Source organism: Chamaea fasciata, unplaced genomic scaffold (assembly GCF_029207755.1).
Source record: "Chamaea fasciata isolate MVZ Bird 193981 ecotype frontalis unplaced genomic scaffold, bChaFas1.0.hap1 SCAF_2, whole genome shotgun sequence".
In the NCBI taxonomy this organism is placed as follows: domain Eukaryota; kingdom Metazoa; phylum Chordata; class Aves; order Passeriformes; family Sylviidae; genus Chamaea; species Chamaea fasciata.
Genome location: NW_027094087.1, coordinates 47491742 through 47510450, shown reverse-complemented (window position 1 = coordinate 47510450; position 18709 = coordinate 47491742). Strand labels below are relative to the sequence as shown.

Genomic DNA, 18709 nt, shown 5'->3' with positions numbered 1-18709 from the left:
TTTTTTAAATTTTGGTTGGAAGCCGTCCAAGAGGACAGTGCGGGCCCACACGCCGGGAGCGGCACTCGCTATGGGAGGCAGGGGCTGCGAGGGGAGCGGCCGAACGCCCCTGAGGGAGCGGCAGCGCCCGTGGGGGGAAAGCCCCGATTCATGTGGCGCTCGGGGCGTTTCTGCAGCCCGCGGGGGAAGCGGCGCCGCCGCTGCCGCGCAGTCCCCTCGGTGCCGCCCTGGCTGCGGCAGCGCTGCGGGAGCGCGGCGAGGCCGAAGAGGCGCACCGCGCCGGGCCGGGCCGGGCCGGGCCGGGGGCCCTCCGAGGGTGGGTGGCCCCGCCCCGCCTCGGCGGCGGTCGGCCCTGGCCGCCTACAAGCCCCATGGTGCCGCGCGGGGCGGCGGCGTGTGACGCGGCGGGAGCGGGGGTGGCGGAGGCGGCGGCGGAGGGTCCGCGTCTCCCCTGCCGCGTCCCCTCGCTCGGCTCGGCGGGCGCCATGTTGGCTTGAGCCGAAGATGACAGGGGGCGGCTGCGGGCGAGGATCGCGCTGAAGGAGCGGCACCTCCGGCTCGCAGCGCGGCTCTCGGGGGCGGCCGGAGCCGCCGGCGGACGAGGCGGGGGAGGGAGGGAGGGAGGGCGGGCTGAGGAGGCGGCGGCGATGCGAGCGGAGAGCTGAGGCTGCGGGAGGCGGCCGCCGTCGAACGCCCCCCGGCCCCCTCCGAGCGCCGCGGGGGAGGGCTCTCCCCTCCGAGCGCCCTCCCTCCCTTCCCTCCCCGGCCCGCGTCCCCGCCGGGCGCTGTTGGATGCCGCACACCGCCTAGGGGGGGCCGCAGCCCGGCGTCCTCCCCAGCGGCCCCGGGCCCACCCCGGCCCTCCCGCCTTCCTGCCCCGCCGCCCAGGGCAGGAGCCAGGTCCTGCCTGCGCGCCCGGGTCGCCTGCGCCGACTGAGGAGGTGACTTGGACGCACTATTATCCCCTGTGAATCATCCCGTCGTCATTTGCCGAGGCTGGGAGAGAAGGCAGAGGGCGAGAAGGGGGGAAAAAGCCCGCACGCAGCTCATGTGGCGGTGTAGTCCTGCTGCCTGGTCTACCTGGCACCGCTGGTGCTGCTGCTGCCGCCGCTGCCGCTGACAGGGATCTGCTGCCATCTCTGGTCTCCCGCTGGCTCCTCCGGTCCTGCCCGGCACCGCTGCCCCTGGATATTCCTGCTCCGCGGCCGGCCGCCTTCCCCACTGCTTGTCGGGCACCTCTTCGTCGGAGGGGACTGGAAGCTGCTGCCTCCGACACTGACACCGGGTTTGCATCTTGAAGATCTCCGGTGGGCTGCTCTTGGTGCTGCTGCTTTTTTTTTTCTCTCTTTTTTTTTTTTTTTAAGTAGATTTTAAGCCATTTAGGGTAACATCAAAATGTCCAGCAGCGTTCCAGCTGATATGGTGAGTGTTGTACTGTTTATTTAATAGTTTTATTATAGAATAACGTTTATTTGAGCCTGATTTTGATAGAGAACATGGAAAGAAGAGGGGCGTGGGAAGAAAAAAAGGTCTTGGTTGCATATTTAAGGAACATAAAGTTCCCAGTTAATTACCTTCCCCCTCCCGCCCCAGATGCTGGTTCTGCTTCGCTTTTTGGTGGTGGAGTGGGAGATCTGCAGCGTCGCCTCCCGTGTAGCTGAGGAAGGGGGATGCCAGACTCCCTTACCTATGGCAGTCAGTACCTGAGTGCTCACGCTTGGCTCGTGTAGCACTGCTCTCCAGCTCCGGCGAGCATTTTCTGGGGGGAGATCAACACGAAGCAGAGCATTCGGGATGAATTGCTCGACCCATTTCTTTCTTTCTTTTTTTTTTTTTTTTTTTTTTTTTTTTTTTTTTTTTTTTTTTTTTTTCCTTTCTTTCTTTCTAAACCTCTTAAACTTGGCTTGTGTCTTGCCAAAGCTGTCTTCCGATGTTGGTTGGGAAGTTAATCTCTTCACTTGCTGCCGGCTCAAGAGCGAGAGAGAAATTTTCATGGCGAGGTCCTTTGTGCACTAGCTGCAATCTGGACATTTTTCAAGGGCACTCCTAGTACTTCTTATGGCGGACAGTACTTCAGCTTGTATTGGATACTCGGCTCGGTACATTTACAACAGGAGGGTGTAGCAGATCATGAGGAGGTAGGGTGGATGAGGTGTGCTAGGTAATCTTCCGTTCAGCACGACTTTCTCCATTTGTATGTATTTCCATAAATCAGGATATATTTTCCTAAGTCACTTAATTGGAAAAAACACCCACGAACTTGTAGCTGCAGTTTGGTATGTTAATTCTTTATTCTTACAGCAGAATATTTTCAGCCGTATCTCCACACGGCTGTTCTCATTTAAAGGTACTTTTTTTTTTCCTCCCCTAAAGCAGAGGACTTGTCTATGCTTTTTAATTTCAGGATGAAGTTCCGTTTTGAGGGTAAAACATTGCCGCGGTAGTAAGAATAATAAAACCGAGTAGCCCTTGTTTAAGTCATTGATGTACAGTTAATTGGGATACGTATGGCAACTGGGCTGTTGAAACAATGGTTTCTATTTAGTTGCTTGCTTTCTGTATTTCCTTCACGGCTTTTGTACAGCACTCACAATGAGTGAATTTTGACCAAAAAAAGCAGAAGCAGTAAGGTACAGAGGATGATCAAACAGCAAGTTATAAGCTTACAGGTTTTTTTCTTTTCTTCCCCCTGCCTTTCTCAAATACTATAAATAAATTTTGCCTCCCCTGGATGAAAGGAGCGATGAAAGGATTTAAACTCAGTGGCAATAAGCTTCTCAGCTATCAGTTTTCACGTATTTCTTTTTAGTGTCTCTTTCTCTCTGGCTGTTGGAGCCTTTTGAACCCTCTTCTCTCCTGCACGTGGCTGTCTAGCGTTATGTCACAGAAATCCTCGCCTGGGCCGAGGAGGATTAGGTGCAAATCTCTCGGTGCTGCTTTTTAAGTTGCCTGGAGGAGTCCCTTGACTGTGACATGAAGGGCAGTCCTCCTCCCTGTCACCCTGGGCTGAGCTGCCACCTCCGTGCTCCTCCTCGGGCCTCCTTGGGAGTCCCGGTGCTGCCACTAGGCTTGTAGTGCTTGACATTTTCTACCAAGTGCACAGGTTTTAAGAGAGGCAAAATACAATTTTTTTTCTATGAAAACTATTTCCTTGTGCTGTTACAATGTAATGAGAATACCACTGCTGGGAATAGTTGGGCCTAGTGCTGCTCTGTTTATTCAAATCAGGAAGAAGCTTGTTATCCATAGTGATGTTTAAATACTGAGTCATTACAAAAACATTTGAATGAAGATGTTACCAATGTCGGTAGAATTTAACTAAATAAATAGATGTTTTCTGGCCTGTCATGGGATCGTTTTTTTCTTAGTTTCTGCATTATTAGATGCAGTTTCCCTCTGAAAGTTTGAGGTGTACTGTAAATATTCCAGTTATTAATTACAACTCATAAATATTACTTCATTAAAAGATCCCTTGAAAACTCATTTTTGTTCTCCTTTTGTCACCATCCTCCATATTGGAAAGGAGTTTGTTCGGGAAGGAAAATGAGATTGCCATTCCTTAGCTATTTGAAGAGGAGCCCTTACCAGGCTGTCACCATGTTTATATATGTTTTTATTTAGCGTAGGATTTTGCAGTTTGCATTTCTCTTACCCACCCACTGTGTAATTTGCATTTGCAAAAAATTGATTTCCCATTTCTGTAGGAGCTGGCAGCAGTGTGATGGAGTGTCATTTTATGAAGACTCCATTATACTTAGTAAATCTGCTATGAATTACATAACTATTATAATAATAATGTTTGAAACTGTTTATGTCAGATTCACGAACTAACCTGCTCATAATAATAATAATTTTATAATTGCTGCTTCTTAAAAATGTGTTAATTTGTCTTCCTGTCCCACCTTTGGGAATGATCTGCTATACATAAATTCATAGTAAATTATCTGATTTCCAGTAAGCTTCATATTTCTAAGTAGACATAATTTGACCCAGTCTCCTGTTCTCTGACATTGAGTTGACTTGTTTCCAGAACTGCAGCAGTTTTTACCAGCTAACCATTTCAACATCACTTCTTAAACAATTAACATAGTGCTTTATCATTTGCATTCCACTAATAAATTGGATAGTGACACACCACATTCTGGGTATTTTAAGTTCGTGGTGCATTATTCCTTAGCAATGTGTGCTACTTATGGCTTAAAACTCCACTCCTGGAATGAGACCTGTTAATATTGACCTCTCTATCTGAGTAGTTTCATTAACTTTATTAGGACTAGATGTGTCTAGAGCACTTCTTGAAGACAAAACTGCATATCTGGAGCCTAATTTTGCTCAATTTTTCACATAAGCACTGATGACTGTAGTGGCAGCAGGGCACCTCTGATTTTGTTCAGTAATTTAATCAGGTAATTTATCAGTTTTACCATTTGGTAGCAGTTAGGATTCGACTGTGAATAACAGCAGGGCTGTTTGCAAATTGTAGTTCTTTTGTAATGATAAATAGACATGCAGTGGTTTATGGACTTGTAAAATTAATCACACTGTCTTTTTGGACCAAATGTAAATGGTTTGATATTTGTTTAAACATTCTAGCTGACAATTTTAAAGCAAGCTATGAAAAACTTATGCTCAGTCAGGAAGTTCTTACTCAGTTGAATAATCCCCTTTATTTTAGTGGAGGTATCATCAGAATCTGGGAGACTTCTTGTCTGTATTCTGTGTTCCTGTGATAGTTCTCATAGTTAAGAGTTCTTCAGGGGTTTTTCGAGACCCCAGAAAGCCGCCTGCATGGCTAAAAAGGTATTAACAGTGTCCACCGTTTCCTGTAGTCAGTGTGTTTTATGTCGGTGTGAAAAGGCTCTGCCAGCTCTTTCTTTCTGGGCAGTTCTTTGCATGCCCTCTAGGAGATCCAATTCTTTTTCTGTCCGAGCAGTAACAGAGGGTGATGCTTTTGGCTCATGGAGGGGTCTTTATTGTTGGTTTATTTTCTTGTTGGTTTTTTTTGGCTTTCTCTGCATTTGGTAAACAGCAAAATGTTGGAATCTACCAAACAATTAAAGGTTTTAATTTTAATGTGCACAGCTCTTCAATCCACATACTATACTTAAGAGATGTAGCTGGTATGGAAGAGATTATTTTTAAGGAAATGGAATGTTTGGTGCAAGACATTTGCAGACACAGAAGAGCATGGAGTATATGGTCTAAAATGGTTATATGTGGGCAATGTTAAAAGGGGGCAGTAGGTGGAGGAAGAATAACAAATAGAAACCCTGCTCAGTTCATTCCTTGTTAGAGTTAGCATCTTTAGTGGAAATGTGTATGTGCATCTTCTTTTTCAGGAAATTTAATATTTTTGATGAATAGCTGAACATATATAGGGACTTCCTTTTTAATGCATATTAGTGGAGGCTAACAGTGGAAAAGGATGGAGAGAAACTGATGCTACATCTGTAAGGGAATTTTGGCATCCAAGAGTTAGGTTCAGATATGAGAGACTAAAAGGAATAGTTGGTTGTATAGCAGCTGAGTTTTGTTGTCCATCATTCGGTCTAAAAAATTATTTCATTGAAGAATAACAGGTATGGTAGTAGTATAATACACTTGGAACATAAAAAAAAAATTTGTTCACTATTGCACTTTAATGTATCAGAACAAAACGAGAGAAGTGCTGTATCTCTGTTCTTCTGATTTACCTGCTTTTCCATTTGCCTTCAGTGGATCGTTTTTGTGGTTTTGAAAATTATTTTATTCCTAGTAGCCTCTGTGCATAATAGTCTTAAGTTAGTCCCTAATGTTTTTGTAGCAGTGGAAGTATGATTATTTCTCTGTATTTTTTGTATCCTCCACATGCTGAAAGTTCTAATTTATCACATTCTGTGATAAAAATGACTGAGTTTTTCTGTATGAGTATTTTTTCCTTCCCTTTTTGATTTTTTTCACAATTGTTAGCTGATTGTAACATTAATGAGTAGCCTGAAGTTTGCCATTCTCAATGTTTGTTTTGAGTTTGTTTTTCTCCTCTTGGAGAAGGAATTGGAGGTGGGATCTGTGTTAGAAAGAAGAGCTTGGAGAAGCTTCTTTCTGACTCCTTATGTATTGAGCCAATATATAAGCCAGTTGAGCCTTTGCAGCATATTGCAGTGCTTCTTGTAATGAAATGAAAAGCTTCTTTCTGTTATCTGAAGCAGTGGCCAAGGATAAACTTACTAAAGCTCATCCTCAGTGTGTACACATTTAGGTGTACTCCAAAATGATTTGTATTTATCATTTTTCCCACCCACCTTTTTTTTGGTTTGTTTCACAGATTTAAAGTATCTAACAACCGAAAAGAAACATTTTAGCAACAACTGACATCTTTGGGTATGGCACAGTAGCAGAAATTTTGTAACATACTAATACATCTGCCTTATTCTGAAACAATGTTTGTATGACCTTCATCTCATTTTCTTTGGGGACGAGCAGCTGTAACCTGTGGTTGGATTGATCCTTACTCTGGGCTGTGGTGCAGCTCTGTACTTCAGATGGAAGTGTAGGCTTCCTCCCTGCCACACACCCTTCTTGTTGTCATTACCTGAACTGTTTCTTTTCTGCTTTTGTTGTCTAACTTCATAAAATATTGGAGGGGATATATACTGGAGGAGATTTAATCCCTCCTGTGTTGGGAATGCTGGGAAATAGCTGCTGGCAGGTTCCAGCAGGACTGAGAGGCAAAACACAAATGCTGAGTATATGTGAGTGTAGGAAAATGATCATATCTGCAGCAGGAATGCTCAATTCTGCGTGTTAAAAAATTAGCAGACATCATGTGGTAAGTGGACAGGTCAGTGAGGGCCTGACTGGGGACAAGTTGCACCTCTCAGGTGTAGAATTAGGGACAATGTTAGGTGTCTGTAGTCAGTGTTTCACCATGGAGCTTGTGACTGCTGTGTGCATATCTAAACTTAAGCTTTTGGTCATTTGAAGCCCACTTCTCACTTCCTTGGTTTGGCTTAAGGCTGAAGTAGGAACTTAGGCTGTCTCAGTGTGGTCCTTGCAGCAGTCTTTGTAAGAACTACTTTCATGATGCTATAAATAAAATGTCCAAAGGCAGGCTTTACTACTTCTTTTAGTTGAGAGTTCCTCCCAGGTATTACTTTTGTGGATGTTGAAAGCCACGGTCACAGTATTTTTAGTCAGTGGGATTTACTTGTTTTATACTTCTGGTCAGTCGGCTTTGTTACTCAGTGGAACTCAGAATGTTTTGGAGATGTCTCTGTGTCTGCTTATGCAATAATGAGCAGAATGGAGACCTCAGTTCTGCCTCAGCCTGTTGGTGCTACACTAGCTTGCAGGAATCCAGAAATGTGGATCTGGATTGTGAGTAATCATTGTTGTGGTTTTATGTAAAAGAGATAATTCAGCTTATTTTCAGTCTCTTCTGAGTACAGTGTTGGATGCACTAGGCTGGTTCTCTCTTATTCTGAATAGGTGAAAGACATTGCTGCTGATCAGTATTCTTTTTCACATTAAGTCTGTTTTCACAGCAATTAATTGAGCCTACTAAAGTAGCAAGCCTTTCCTGACACAATTTTGCATGGGTAAACTTTAGCTCATTGTAATTATTAAAGGAACATGACTGAGTGTGTTGTTTTCATTTTAGAAGCATTGGAAAGTGAGAAGCATGTCAATGAAAAATTTTAATTTCATTATGCTAATATAAAATCTAAACTTTGAGATCCCAGCTCTTCACATAATTTAGAGATCTGTCTTTTGGAATTTAGTTATTGCTAATAATTATTCTGTAATTTCTTCTAGAAGGCCAGTCTTTCATTTTTGACAGCTTCAGTTAGACATATGTTGCAGAACATCTTAAAACAATGACTGAAACATTTTTCATTTGGTATATTTCCAGACAAATATAAAGTCACAGATGTACTATTTAGTGTTGAAAACAGTGATTGTAAGGAAGGACTGAGGAAAAAAAACCCCATGAATAATCAAGACTTTGCAAGAGTTGGTAAAAGAAAGATTGCTGAGATATCAGTTGAGGTTCTGCATATAGCATTGTGCACGTCAATATCTGAAAAGAAATTTGAAGTGGGAGAAAAGTTGTTATAAAAGCTTTCTAACAATGTAGATAAATTATTTAGGAAATTTATTTGGTTTTGAGAGCAATACTTGAAGAAAAAGTTAAGACTTTATTTGTAGGTTTGCTAAGCCTGAAAAGTATAGTTCTGCAGAAATACTTAAACATTGCAGCTGACAGCTCTTATATATTTGTGGAAATTCGGTGTATTTTGTGGTCACTGACTGGGATTGTATTTAGCTCTGTGACAGAGGATAAATTTATTGCTGCTTGTAAACCATCCACAGTGAAGGCCTGCTCTCAATTTGTAGTAAGACTTCGCACGTCTGGTAAGATGTGATTTAAAAAATAGTGTACATTCTCCACAGATAGAAACTTCCTATAAAATGAAGGTTTGGCACATTGCACAGCTCTGACACTGCCATCAGCGTCTTGGAGGGGGTTTTTTTCTTACTTTCTGTAAAGAAATTTGAAAATAGCTTGCCAGTGACAGGATTACATTTGTGGGTTTGTTTTGGTTTGGCTGCTTACTTAAAATTATTTGGGAGATTCAGTTTAGAGTTAAACGGAAGTCTTGTGGCAGAGCTGAGCTGAGATTTTATTCCATGACACTGTTGTTATGGAGACAGAAGCAAGCAAGAAACTCCTTGAATTTTATGTATCCCATAGAAATTAGTCAAGTAAAACCAGAGATTCTGTCTAGAAGTTTGGTAGGTTTGTTTTACTACTACCTAACAAGGAATCTGTGCCTTAGTGGGATGGAGGTGCCAAAATAATACTTGATGTTCACACAAGGGATACAAACTGGAAGTGTTTGTGTTGGTGTCTGCCTGCTGTGATGGTTTTGGTCTCTCTCAGGGCTGGTCTGATTTATGTTAAGGGCTTGGACCACTGCTGTGGAACAAAGGTGGTCTTATCCTGGGGTGCTTTTTAGCTGCAGCTGAGGGTCTGGATTTTAGTCTGTGACTCTATAGACAGTTTGGATGGACATGAAAGCAAAGCTCCTTTTTTTTCTTCTTCTTTATTATTTTTTTTTTTAGAGGTAGTTCTGAGTTCTTCTCTAAGCTCCTCTATGGTCTTCATTATGCAATATTAACTGTTTCATGTTGCATAAGAAATTCTCTCCAGCACTTGATAAAAGTGGGATACCAATTTCAAAATAAACAGAAGGAAGCTATTTGTGTTCTTCTTTGAGACTGAAAAGAACAGTGTATTTCATCTCAAAAAGAAGAGTACTTCACAGCCGTATACTGTAACATTGGTTGGTATCTCCTCAGCAAAGCTCTGATGTTGTAATGCTCTGTGGTTTGACAGAGGTCCACATCACCATGATCTGTTTCTGATACTTAATATATTCTCTGGATGGTAATGGTGCTGCCTAATCTGTCCCCAGAATCTGATATGTGTTTTTAATATAGAGAAATAATGGAATAGTGATAAAATAGTGAAGTGCAGTGCTAGTCAAAAATCTTCCATATAGCTGAGGCTGTAAATTCAGGATTCTCTTCTTAAAAGTAGATTAGTGCCAATCTATATGTGAATATATGTGGCATATACTAGTAAGTCTCAGAAAACTTACTATAAATTACATTACTATAAAATAGTTCTTCTGAAATAGCGTTTCTTTTCAGTATTTCTTTGAAGATTAAATATTACACAAGATTTTTTTAGGCATGCTTACCTTTTATGTGCTATAGAAGAGTAACTAGAAGCCTTTGTGGGTTTTTAAAGTCTGGAATACCTGGTTGCAGTATTTTATTTTATTTATAGAATTCTCATATGTATAGGCAGTAACATCAAATAAAGTTAATTCTTGGAATAATGCTTGGTGGTTGTATATGATGCACAACTCATTACTTAGGATAAATTATATATGAATATTTATGTCATTTTGCCTGTGAATTTATTTTTAATCTGTACGTCGGGACAGTTGTGTGGTGTGACAATGATATCTTAGCTCTGACTTCCGAATCCAGGTTGTTAGTCTGTGATGCAAACAAACTCTACTGGGCTTGCAAGTTTTAGTGATTTATACTTTACATACTTGTATAGGTATATTTTTGGCAATAGACCCCAAACTTGCAAAAAGCTTTATTAAAATATTTTTCATGTGGGTAATAAATCCACATTTGCTAAGTCCATATGGTTCAGTGGTAATGATGTTAACATGAAGTCCAACACAAAATTAGTAACTTCTACTACCCATATTACAGCACATAAGTGGAGTAATGTCTGACATGAATATTCGAAGATTTTGTACCAAAAGGTGCAATAATGTGTATTCTTCATGCTGTGGATTTCCAGGAAAAGGTGTTTTAGAGAACATCTGTATAATTTAAAGATATGTTAAGTATTTTATGTAAGGTCAGCTCTATGCAAGTTCATTTCAATCTCAAGAAAGTAGGAAGGGAAGCTTTTATCTCAAAAAAAAAAAAAAAAGATTATGCTAGTGGGTATTTCTAGTGTTCTAGACATAAGCCTGAGGTTTTTGAGTGCAATAGGTAAAGTCTGGCACCACGACAAGAGTTTCTTACTGAGATATTTGACTTTGTTTTGAAGATCTCATTTTCATAACTAATGACACGATAGCTAGGAGCTCTAAATAAGGAGAAACTTCAACTGTGTTTGATTCCTGTCTGCTTACTGCATCTGGCCAGTATATTTCTGGGTAAATCAGGATTTCATATAAGTCTGCAGAAGGATAATTTTTTTTTCTAATTACATATGTTTAAAATTATTTGGAGGTTCAAAATAGCTATTGTAGTGGGTGGAATGCTTGGTAAACTGTGAGCAAGGTTGTGATGAAGGCTCTGGTGAAAGTGGCAGCAGGTATTTGCAGGTTTTAATTTGGAGAAGGTTGCTTTTGAATTGTTTCTTCTCACTAGGAAGGGAGAAGGTGGTTCAAGGGATAGTCAGGGAAATCCCCATGGAGAGCTGCAGTTGCCCAATACCTCTTGTTCCAGCATTCTCATGCAGGCACTTGATGATCCCAGCGTATGTGTGCTCCTTGCACTTCACTGCAGGAGAGAGGAGTGGAAAGTTTTTAAGGGCGAACTTTTGGTGGGGGTGGACTCCAGAAGTGCAGCTGTAACTGTCCCTGAATTAACTATGAAGACTGAAATATCTCTCTACAAAGAGCCTGGCATTTTTAAGCTGAGATTGTCTTTCAGTACAGATTTGGTGGCTTTCAGTTGTACCTTGTATGTTCTGCTGCTGGGAGCGTGGTGTGTGTACCATAGTGCCATGTCACACATGGAAGCTCCATATTGGGGGAACTCCCTTGATTTGTTAAATGAAGTACAACCGGTCTGAAATATCTGACTGTTCAACAATATTAATCAATCCTGTGGTGGAAATGCATAATTGTCTCTTGTTCCAGAACCATGTCCTTTTGCCCCTCCCCTTATTCAGCACCTCCTCATTGTTCAGAGACTGGATTAGTGTCTTATCTTCCTGCACTGTTCAAGCTTTCTTGGAAGATATATCTTAATCTTCAGCCTTCCTGTGATACTAGTCTTCTTAACAAGTACTTAATAAAAATCCATCTATTTTTGAGAAGAAAGTTGTTATATATAAAAAAAGGGTGGATGTCGTGGAAATGTAGTTTAATTCAAATATACTCTTACGCTAGATAACTCTGCAGCGGAGCCACAGGGAATAAAATCTTACAGTTTGAATTGGGGTGAGTCAAATAAAATTCAAACAATATCAAAACTTCCTTGTGGTTTTTTTTGTGGTTTGTTTTTTAAATGACATTTCATATTCTAGTCAAATTCTGTTGAAATTTCTCAAACCAGCTCTGCTCTGGTGCACCTTCTGTGCCTGTCAATCTCGGTTGTTCAGACCATAACTCTACCAGCATTTCAGTTAAGCCTGCGTGCTCTGTGCTGATGTGAAGGGTTTATTTCAAAAGACTTGTAGACAGTCAGTTAATTAAAGTCAGGCAAAATACAATAAAATGTGTATACATTGAAAAATGCTCCCAGGAACGTTTGGAGAAAGGTTGTAACTGTATTTGTTAAATGTATTTTGTTAAATGTAATTCTGTAATTTGTTGAATGTATTTGCTGAGTTGTGTAAGGCAAGTTTTGAGGCTAGTGCATATGAGGAAGCTGGGTTTTAGGGTTATGTTAATATTTCTTTCCACTCTTATTCTTTGAGAACCCACTTGGTTTTGTTGATGTGTTTGTGTTGATCTTTCAATAAAGCAGCAATTTTGAACTCTTGATTGTCAAATATTGACTTAATATATCTGTCAATTTTCATGTTCCTGCTTTTTATGTAGCATTCCCTCAGTTTAAATCTGGAACAATCTCAGGAGAAGAAATAAAATCCAGAGTACTTCCCAGTGTTCAAGGACACGGGGATTTAGTTTTATTCTTAAATTATCTCCTCTAAATTCTGTATTAAATTTTTTTTCAGGAAATGAAATGTGGGAAAGACAGCTTGCCCTAAGCATAGAGCACAGAATGATTATCAGTCAGTGCCTTTATCTCCAAATGTGCTGCTTGGTACATTTCAAAGTCAGCTTTAAAAAAGCCCACGACCAACAGACAAGCACCAAAGCGAATAATTCAGTGTGCTGAGTAGTGCCAGATAAGGCAGAATGTAGGTAAATAGTTTGCTGCCTTTCATACTTGATTCTGCTCCTGCATGTCTGTCCTGACTTTGATGCTTAAATAAGTGTCCTAGGTTATGAATTTTATTTACAAGGAACTTGTGGTTTGGAGGTGATTTTGTTCCCCTTTATTGTTCTCTTCAGGAAAGAAAGAAAAAAAAAAAAAAGAAGCTTCTTGTTTTATCTTGTAATTCTTAGCATATAGAAATGAAGACCAGAGGGAAAGAAAATTGGTGTAGTTAGTACCTCTGTCAGTACAGTTTTGAAGTTGTTTTTTCTTTTCTTCAATTAGATGTTGTCTCACAGGAAATGGAAGATAGAGAATTATACTTGAATGAGCGCAGGGTTTTCTGCTGTGTTTTGTATCACATCATAGTTTTCTTGTAAAATCAGATTGTAACATGTTCCAAAAAAAATGGGATCCAGTTTTTAGGAAGATCCATAGCTCTTCGTTGTAGCAATTTAAAATTTTCTATGCAAAAATCACTTACTCAAAATCCAAAAATATAGCAGTCTTGTATTTTTGTCCTGTGCTTAACTTTTGGATGAAGCCAGCAGTTGTTTTGTGGTGCAATGTTGGAAGCTGTATTGGCTAACCCCTCAGTGTGTCTGTGGAGCCATTGGGATAGGGAAGAGAAGTCTCTTGAATTGCTTCAAAGTAGTTCTTGCTGGGTGGCTGGGTAAGATGGCAGTCACTTGTCAATGTAGGCATTTTGAAGTACTGTAGCACTTTGTAGGATGGGTGATGGTAGCAGCTGAAAGGAGTAAAAGGGGAAGGCAAATCCTTATTACACAGTCATGTAGTGATAAAGGTACAGAACATATCAGTGTCAAAGCCAATCAGGCTTATTTATGGACAGTAATTTGCTGTACAAGCACAACGGCCTGCAAGAAACAGTCAAGGAATTTTAATGAATTTCTCTTACCATGCATAGGTTGTACTTGGAGTGATTAAGTTCCATTTAATTAAACTTTTAGTGTGTCAGATGATAACAGGTTTCTGACAAAGAACACCCTTTCTGTTCCTCTGCCTTCCAGACACAAACATATCCAAATCCATCACTTCATATTTGCATTTTCAGTATTGCTGCTGAGTGGAGACAGAAAAGCAGTGTGTTACTTTGTTGACTGGAAAAACTGTTGAGAACTGTCCATGTAAACATTATCTCACCTTCTGGCGAAAGTAAATCTCACCTTACCAAATACAGGCTTTACAGCAATAAAGCTTCAAGCACATGATTCAGTTGCCTAAACATGGCACCATCCAGTGCCAGTGTGCACATGCCAGCGTTCCCAGGATGGCCAGAAAGGGCAGGCAGCAATGACACATGCCCTGCAGGAGACGCATGCCCTGCAGGAGGTGCAGCTGCTCTGTACAAAGGGAATATTTCACAACACCTGGAAATAGCACTAGATGTGTATATTTAGGTAATTCTTTTGAGCTGTTGGGGCTTTGTAAAACCTCATTTCCAGTCCTTTCATACTGGTTTTTGGTAGGTTGGCTTTTCCTAGCTTAAATTCATCAAGTAGTATTTCAAAATCATTAAATGGTTCAATTTGCAGGGAATCACAGTTCTGCCAGCTTTGTTATTTCCCACAGAAAACTCTCACATCTACAGAAGTGAACACTGCCAAAGAAAGAAAATTTTCTGGGATTCAAAATACAGAGCTGCCATTTGAGTGTAGCAGATCTTCTCCTGGCTACAACAATGTGGAAATACTGTACAGCTGCTTGTGGTGGTGAAGTAGGTACAGTGTGGTTGCAGATCTTTGCTAAGTGTGATCCCATCTAATCTGTTGCACACAGCCTGTTAAAAAGAAGAAAAATGAATTTTATACTCATTATTACAGTACATTTAAGGGTAATGTAAATTATCAAATGAAAATTGGGTTAATTTATTTTGGGGTAATCCTGAAAAATTTTAAAGAGCATTATCCATTCTCATCGTAATCTGTTGTAAAAAATGGGACTTGAATGGTCTATTCTAAAAACCACAGCAGAATTGTGTGTGTTTTTGTTTAGCTGTGTAATCACACTTGTGGAGCGGGAGAGAAAGAACACTGCCTATGCCAATGCTATGTTGTTTTAATAACTGAACCTTTTATAATGGAATCTTGCAAAGAAAGATATGGATTGGTTTCGGGGGTTTTGTATTAGATTAAAAGAAGGAGGCTTACTGCTTGCAGCTTGACAGGTCTCTCTTGACATTTGGCCTGAAATGTTTGCAAGATATTTCATATCCTCGGAGCAGAAATGAATATGAGTGGGTTGAAAAATTATGCTTACATAATTAAATAATGAGGATTCTTTGGCATTATGTAAGATATAAATGCAGAGAAGCTTGTTATCATTGCCCTAGCAATTCAGTGCAATTTCTCCAGTTGGATACTGGGGTAAATTTCAACTTACATTTTGATGAATATATTTTCCACTTATATTTTGGAGGGCAGGTTTTGATGTATGTCTACTGCTGAAGGTTAGCTTACAGATTGAGTGAAGCCTTTCTAGTGTGTTTCATACTAACACTTCTGTCTGAATTTAAGTTTTGAAACATTAGTTTTTTATGTGTGGTGGTTTTTGTTGTGTTTTTGTTGTTACTGGTTATGGTTTGCTTTTTTAAGTTGAGGTAGAAATCTAATTGTCATAAATGAAACCTTTCCAGCATAAATTGTCATGAAAGTTATTTTGCTTAAACACTTCTTTGTGTTTTGAGGACCTTCATGTAGAGGAATCTTTACATGGTAACTGTGCAAATAGATATATATCTAAATATAGTCTTCATTCTTTTGCCAAAAGTAAACTTTGTAGTTTTGTTCCTAGCAGACTTCTTTTGTGTGGCCGGATTCCATTACTAAGTGGTCAATGTAAAATTGACAAAGAACTGATAGATCACGAACTCTGGAAATAATACTTGACCTGAAGAGTTGGATTTATTTTTTTTTTTATCATTTTAAATTACAAAGGAGGAAAGAACTATCAGCCCACAAATATATTTGTTCAACTCCATCCCTTTTCTTTTGTGGGTACATGGGCTGTTACACGTAGAGCCTCTGTTTGAGGATGTGTGTACCATAATTGTTGAATGCAGGCAGATTTGTTTGAATGACTTTTTAATTGTTCAAACTAAGCTGAAAATGATCTGTAAGATAAAGCTGTGACATAGTGCTGAATTTCCATGCTTTGGAAAACATTTAACTGCCAAATCTCTGCACATGTATGTCTATGTTTAATTTTATTTTCTTCTCTTTGAAGATTGATGATGAATGAATTATCTTATGTTTAGGAGTTACATGTCTGTTAATAGAATGTGCACAGTATTTTATAAAATGTTTAGAGTTTCATTTTAGTGTGAAGAGAATGTTTCACCCAATGTAACATATTGGAGAGGTCAGCCTACATAATTGATGTGGGCTCTGGAGTAAGGATCTTGCCCATTTGTGGCATCAGCATGCTACATATCTGGGGAGAATTGGCTGCCCAACCTGTACCAATAGATATTTGAATTTTGGAAGTCTGATAATTATAGAATCATGGAATACATTAAGTTGGAATACATATGTAAGGTCAAGTCCAGCTGTTCACCCAGCACTGGCAAGGCCTTCGCTAAACCATGTCCCCGAGCACCACATCTACACATCTTTTCAATACCCCCAAGGATGATGACTCCACCACTTCTCTGGGCAGCCTGTTCCAGTGCTTCACAACCCTTTCAGTGAAGAATTTTCCTGATAGCCAGTCTAAATCTCCCCTAATATATATTCACATTTCTTTTTCAAGGATGGTCAAGTCACTGTAAATGAGCAGATTTATAACCTAGATATGTAAAAATAGAGGTTTTAAACATTAGAATAAAGAATTGCAGTTAAGTAGTTATATTTTGTCTTTTGCTTTTCTTTCAAAATGATGGAATGTGGGGCTGTGCTACTTAAGCTTGAGCCCAAACTGAACTTGTTTTTTGTGGCAATAAATTTGCTGATTGAGTTCACAGGGTTGACAGACATTTATTTGCAAGTCTAAGGAAAACCCCTAATTTAAATCAATGTTTTTTGAGAGGAGACCTTCATTTTTTCCTCTACCATGTGAAAAGGTTAAGAATTTGATTTATGAATGAATGGAAGGGAATGATCTTTGTTATTTATAAAAAGCAAATCTCTTTTTCTCCTGAAATCCTGTGATATAAAACAAAGACAACAGCATTACTCTTTCCTCTGTGAAAATTGCTTGTGGTTGCATGGCATTACATTCCAGAACATCTGTGTAGGCAACTTGGTAGTTATTTATATAAATGAGGGGAAAATTTTAATTGTTTGTAATTTTTTAAGCAATATAATATTTAGGTAGAAGAAAGTCACCCTAAACTCCTCACTTTTGTGAGCACTGATTTTTTTTCTCAGATAACAGAAGTGTGGAATAGGTTTTAATCTGTATACACGCATGCACTCCAGTAAGTGCTTAGTTTTGTTTCATCTGAGAATTATTCTAAGGGTGTTTAAATATTAGATCTCAATTATGCTAAAAATAATATTTGGAGACTGAAGCAAAGACCAATTTCATAACCTGTGTCACCATCTGTTAAATACACTAGAAGCTTATTTTTTTTCCTGGATGGGTTTAGCCAGCTGTCCATTTTATAATGTTGCCTGGATGGAGGCGTGCATTTAAGAATAACACAGTAGGCTTTCTGTGAGTTGACAAAAAGCTTTTTTATTTTCATCAGAAACTCCCCTAGTTTGTCTGACACTTCCTTATATTTAGTCTCTGGCTGGGGAATGTGTTTGAAGCCTTTCCCCTGTTGCACTCCTCTGGTTTGTGCTTTCATCTTCTCCCCCTGAGGGCTGGAGCTGCCCCGCAGGAGGAGACCCCTGTGCGAGGCGTCTGTGCTCCGGCAGCCAAAGTCCGCCCTAATCCTATTGACATCCAGCCCACGTGGCGCTCGCTTAATCTGCAGCGAGCGCTCTCCTTGCATTATCTGACCCTAAGACACCATACAGCTGCTTGTAACTTTATTTTACTTTACATCAGTGTCTTGGGATGGTCATTTAGACCACTAGAGTTTGCTGAATTTGTCCTCTGGTTTTGAGTGTTGTCTCCGCCAAAAGAAAGATCTATTCTGTGACGGTGTCAGGGTGACCTGGCAGATTTTAGTGTTACGCTGTTTGTGTACTTGATTATAATTTATATAAGGGATGATGAGACAAGGAAAAAAGTCAGTATTTACAAAAGCCTGGAAAGAAGGTTATTGCAGATCAGGTAATCATTCTATTCTGCTGCTCAGTTTGCAGCAAAACAACCTGTATTCAGGAAAAAAATAATGAATTATAGAAAATGGTTTGAAATTAAAAACTTCTTTCTGACTGCAATTTAGAGCTGACTTTAAAACACAGCTTTAGAAGTTAATTTTATGACTTCCACAGGAATTCTGCCTTCTTTAAATTGCAGAATAATGCAAACTACCTGAGATAATGCACTGTATTTTCTGATTTGGATTTCCCTGAAATACATTGTGTGCTGTGTCTGATCACTCAGAGTGGCAAAGCTCCTTTCATTGGCTCAGTCTGTTCGGTCAGGATGAGACTGCTGTGCTGGGAAAGAAGGAAGTCCTCGTTTGTTTATTCTTCATCACTGTGTTAGCTAGACATGTTTGCACCACTTAAAAGCATGGAACCTTTCAGTTCAATGTTGTGTGTGAATACCCGTATATTCTTGCCCTGTCCAGCTTCTTTTTTGATCTTCCCAGAGCAGCAGCACTGTTGGTGTACAGCTCGATGGAGTAACATTTTGCTGTTTCTCCAAAGCGTAGATATGCAAGTGAAACGAAAACAAGAATTTGTTGCTGTTGTATGGAGTACATCTGGACTACTAATCAAGCTATGGTATCAAAATACTTGAAATGCTTGGGGTTTTTTATGCATATGTGAGTTGGATAAACTGAACTTGAGAATTAATTGCATCCAGTCTCTGCTGTTTGTACATGGTTTGCTTTGGCTTAACTTTATTGGCCCAGCTCATCAGAGGCTTATTCTAG

At 40.1% G+C, this 18709-nt stretch overlaps 1 protein-coding gene across 1 annotated transcript in view; it reads left to right on the top strand.

The window, feature by feature from the left end:
• Positions 1-475: 475 nt before the first annotated feature.
• Positions 476-18709, top strand: part of UBL3 (ubiquitin like 3) — a 56970-nt gene continuing 38736 nt past the window's right edge. The window contains exon 1 of the mRNA XM_066175955.1: positions 476-1422. Within this exon, the coding sequence (XP_066032052.1) occupies positions 1396-1422 (27 nt within the window). The 5' untranslated portion in view covers positions 476-1395. The remainder of the gene's footprint in view (positions 1423-18709) is intronic.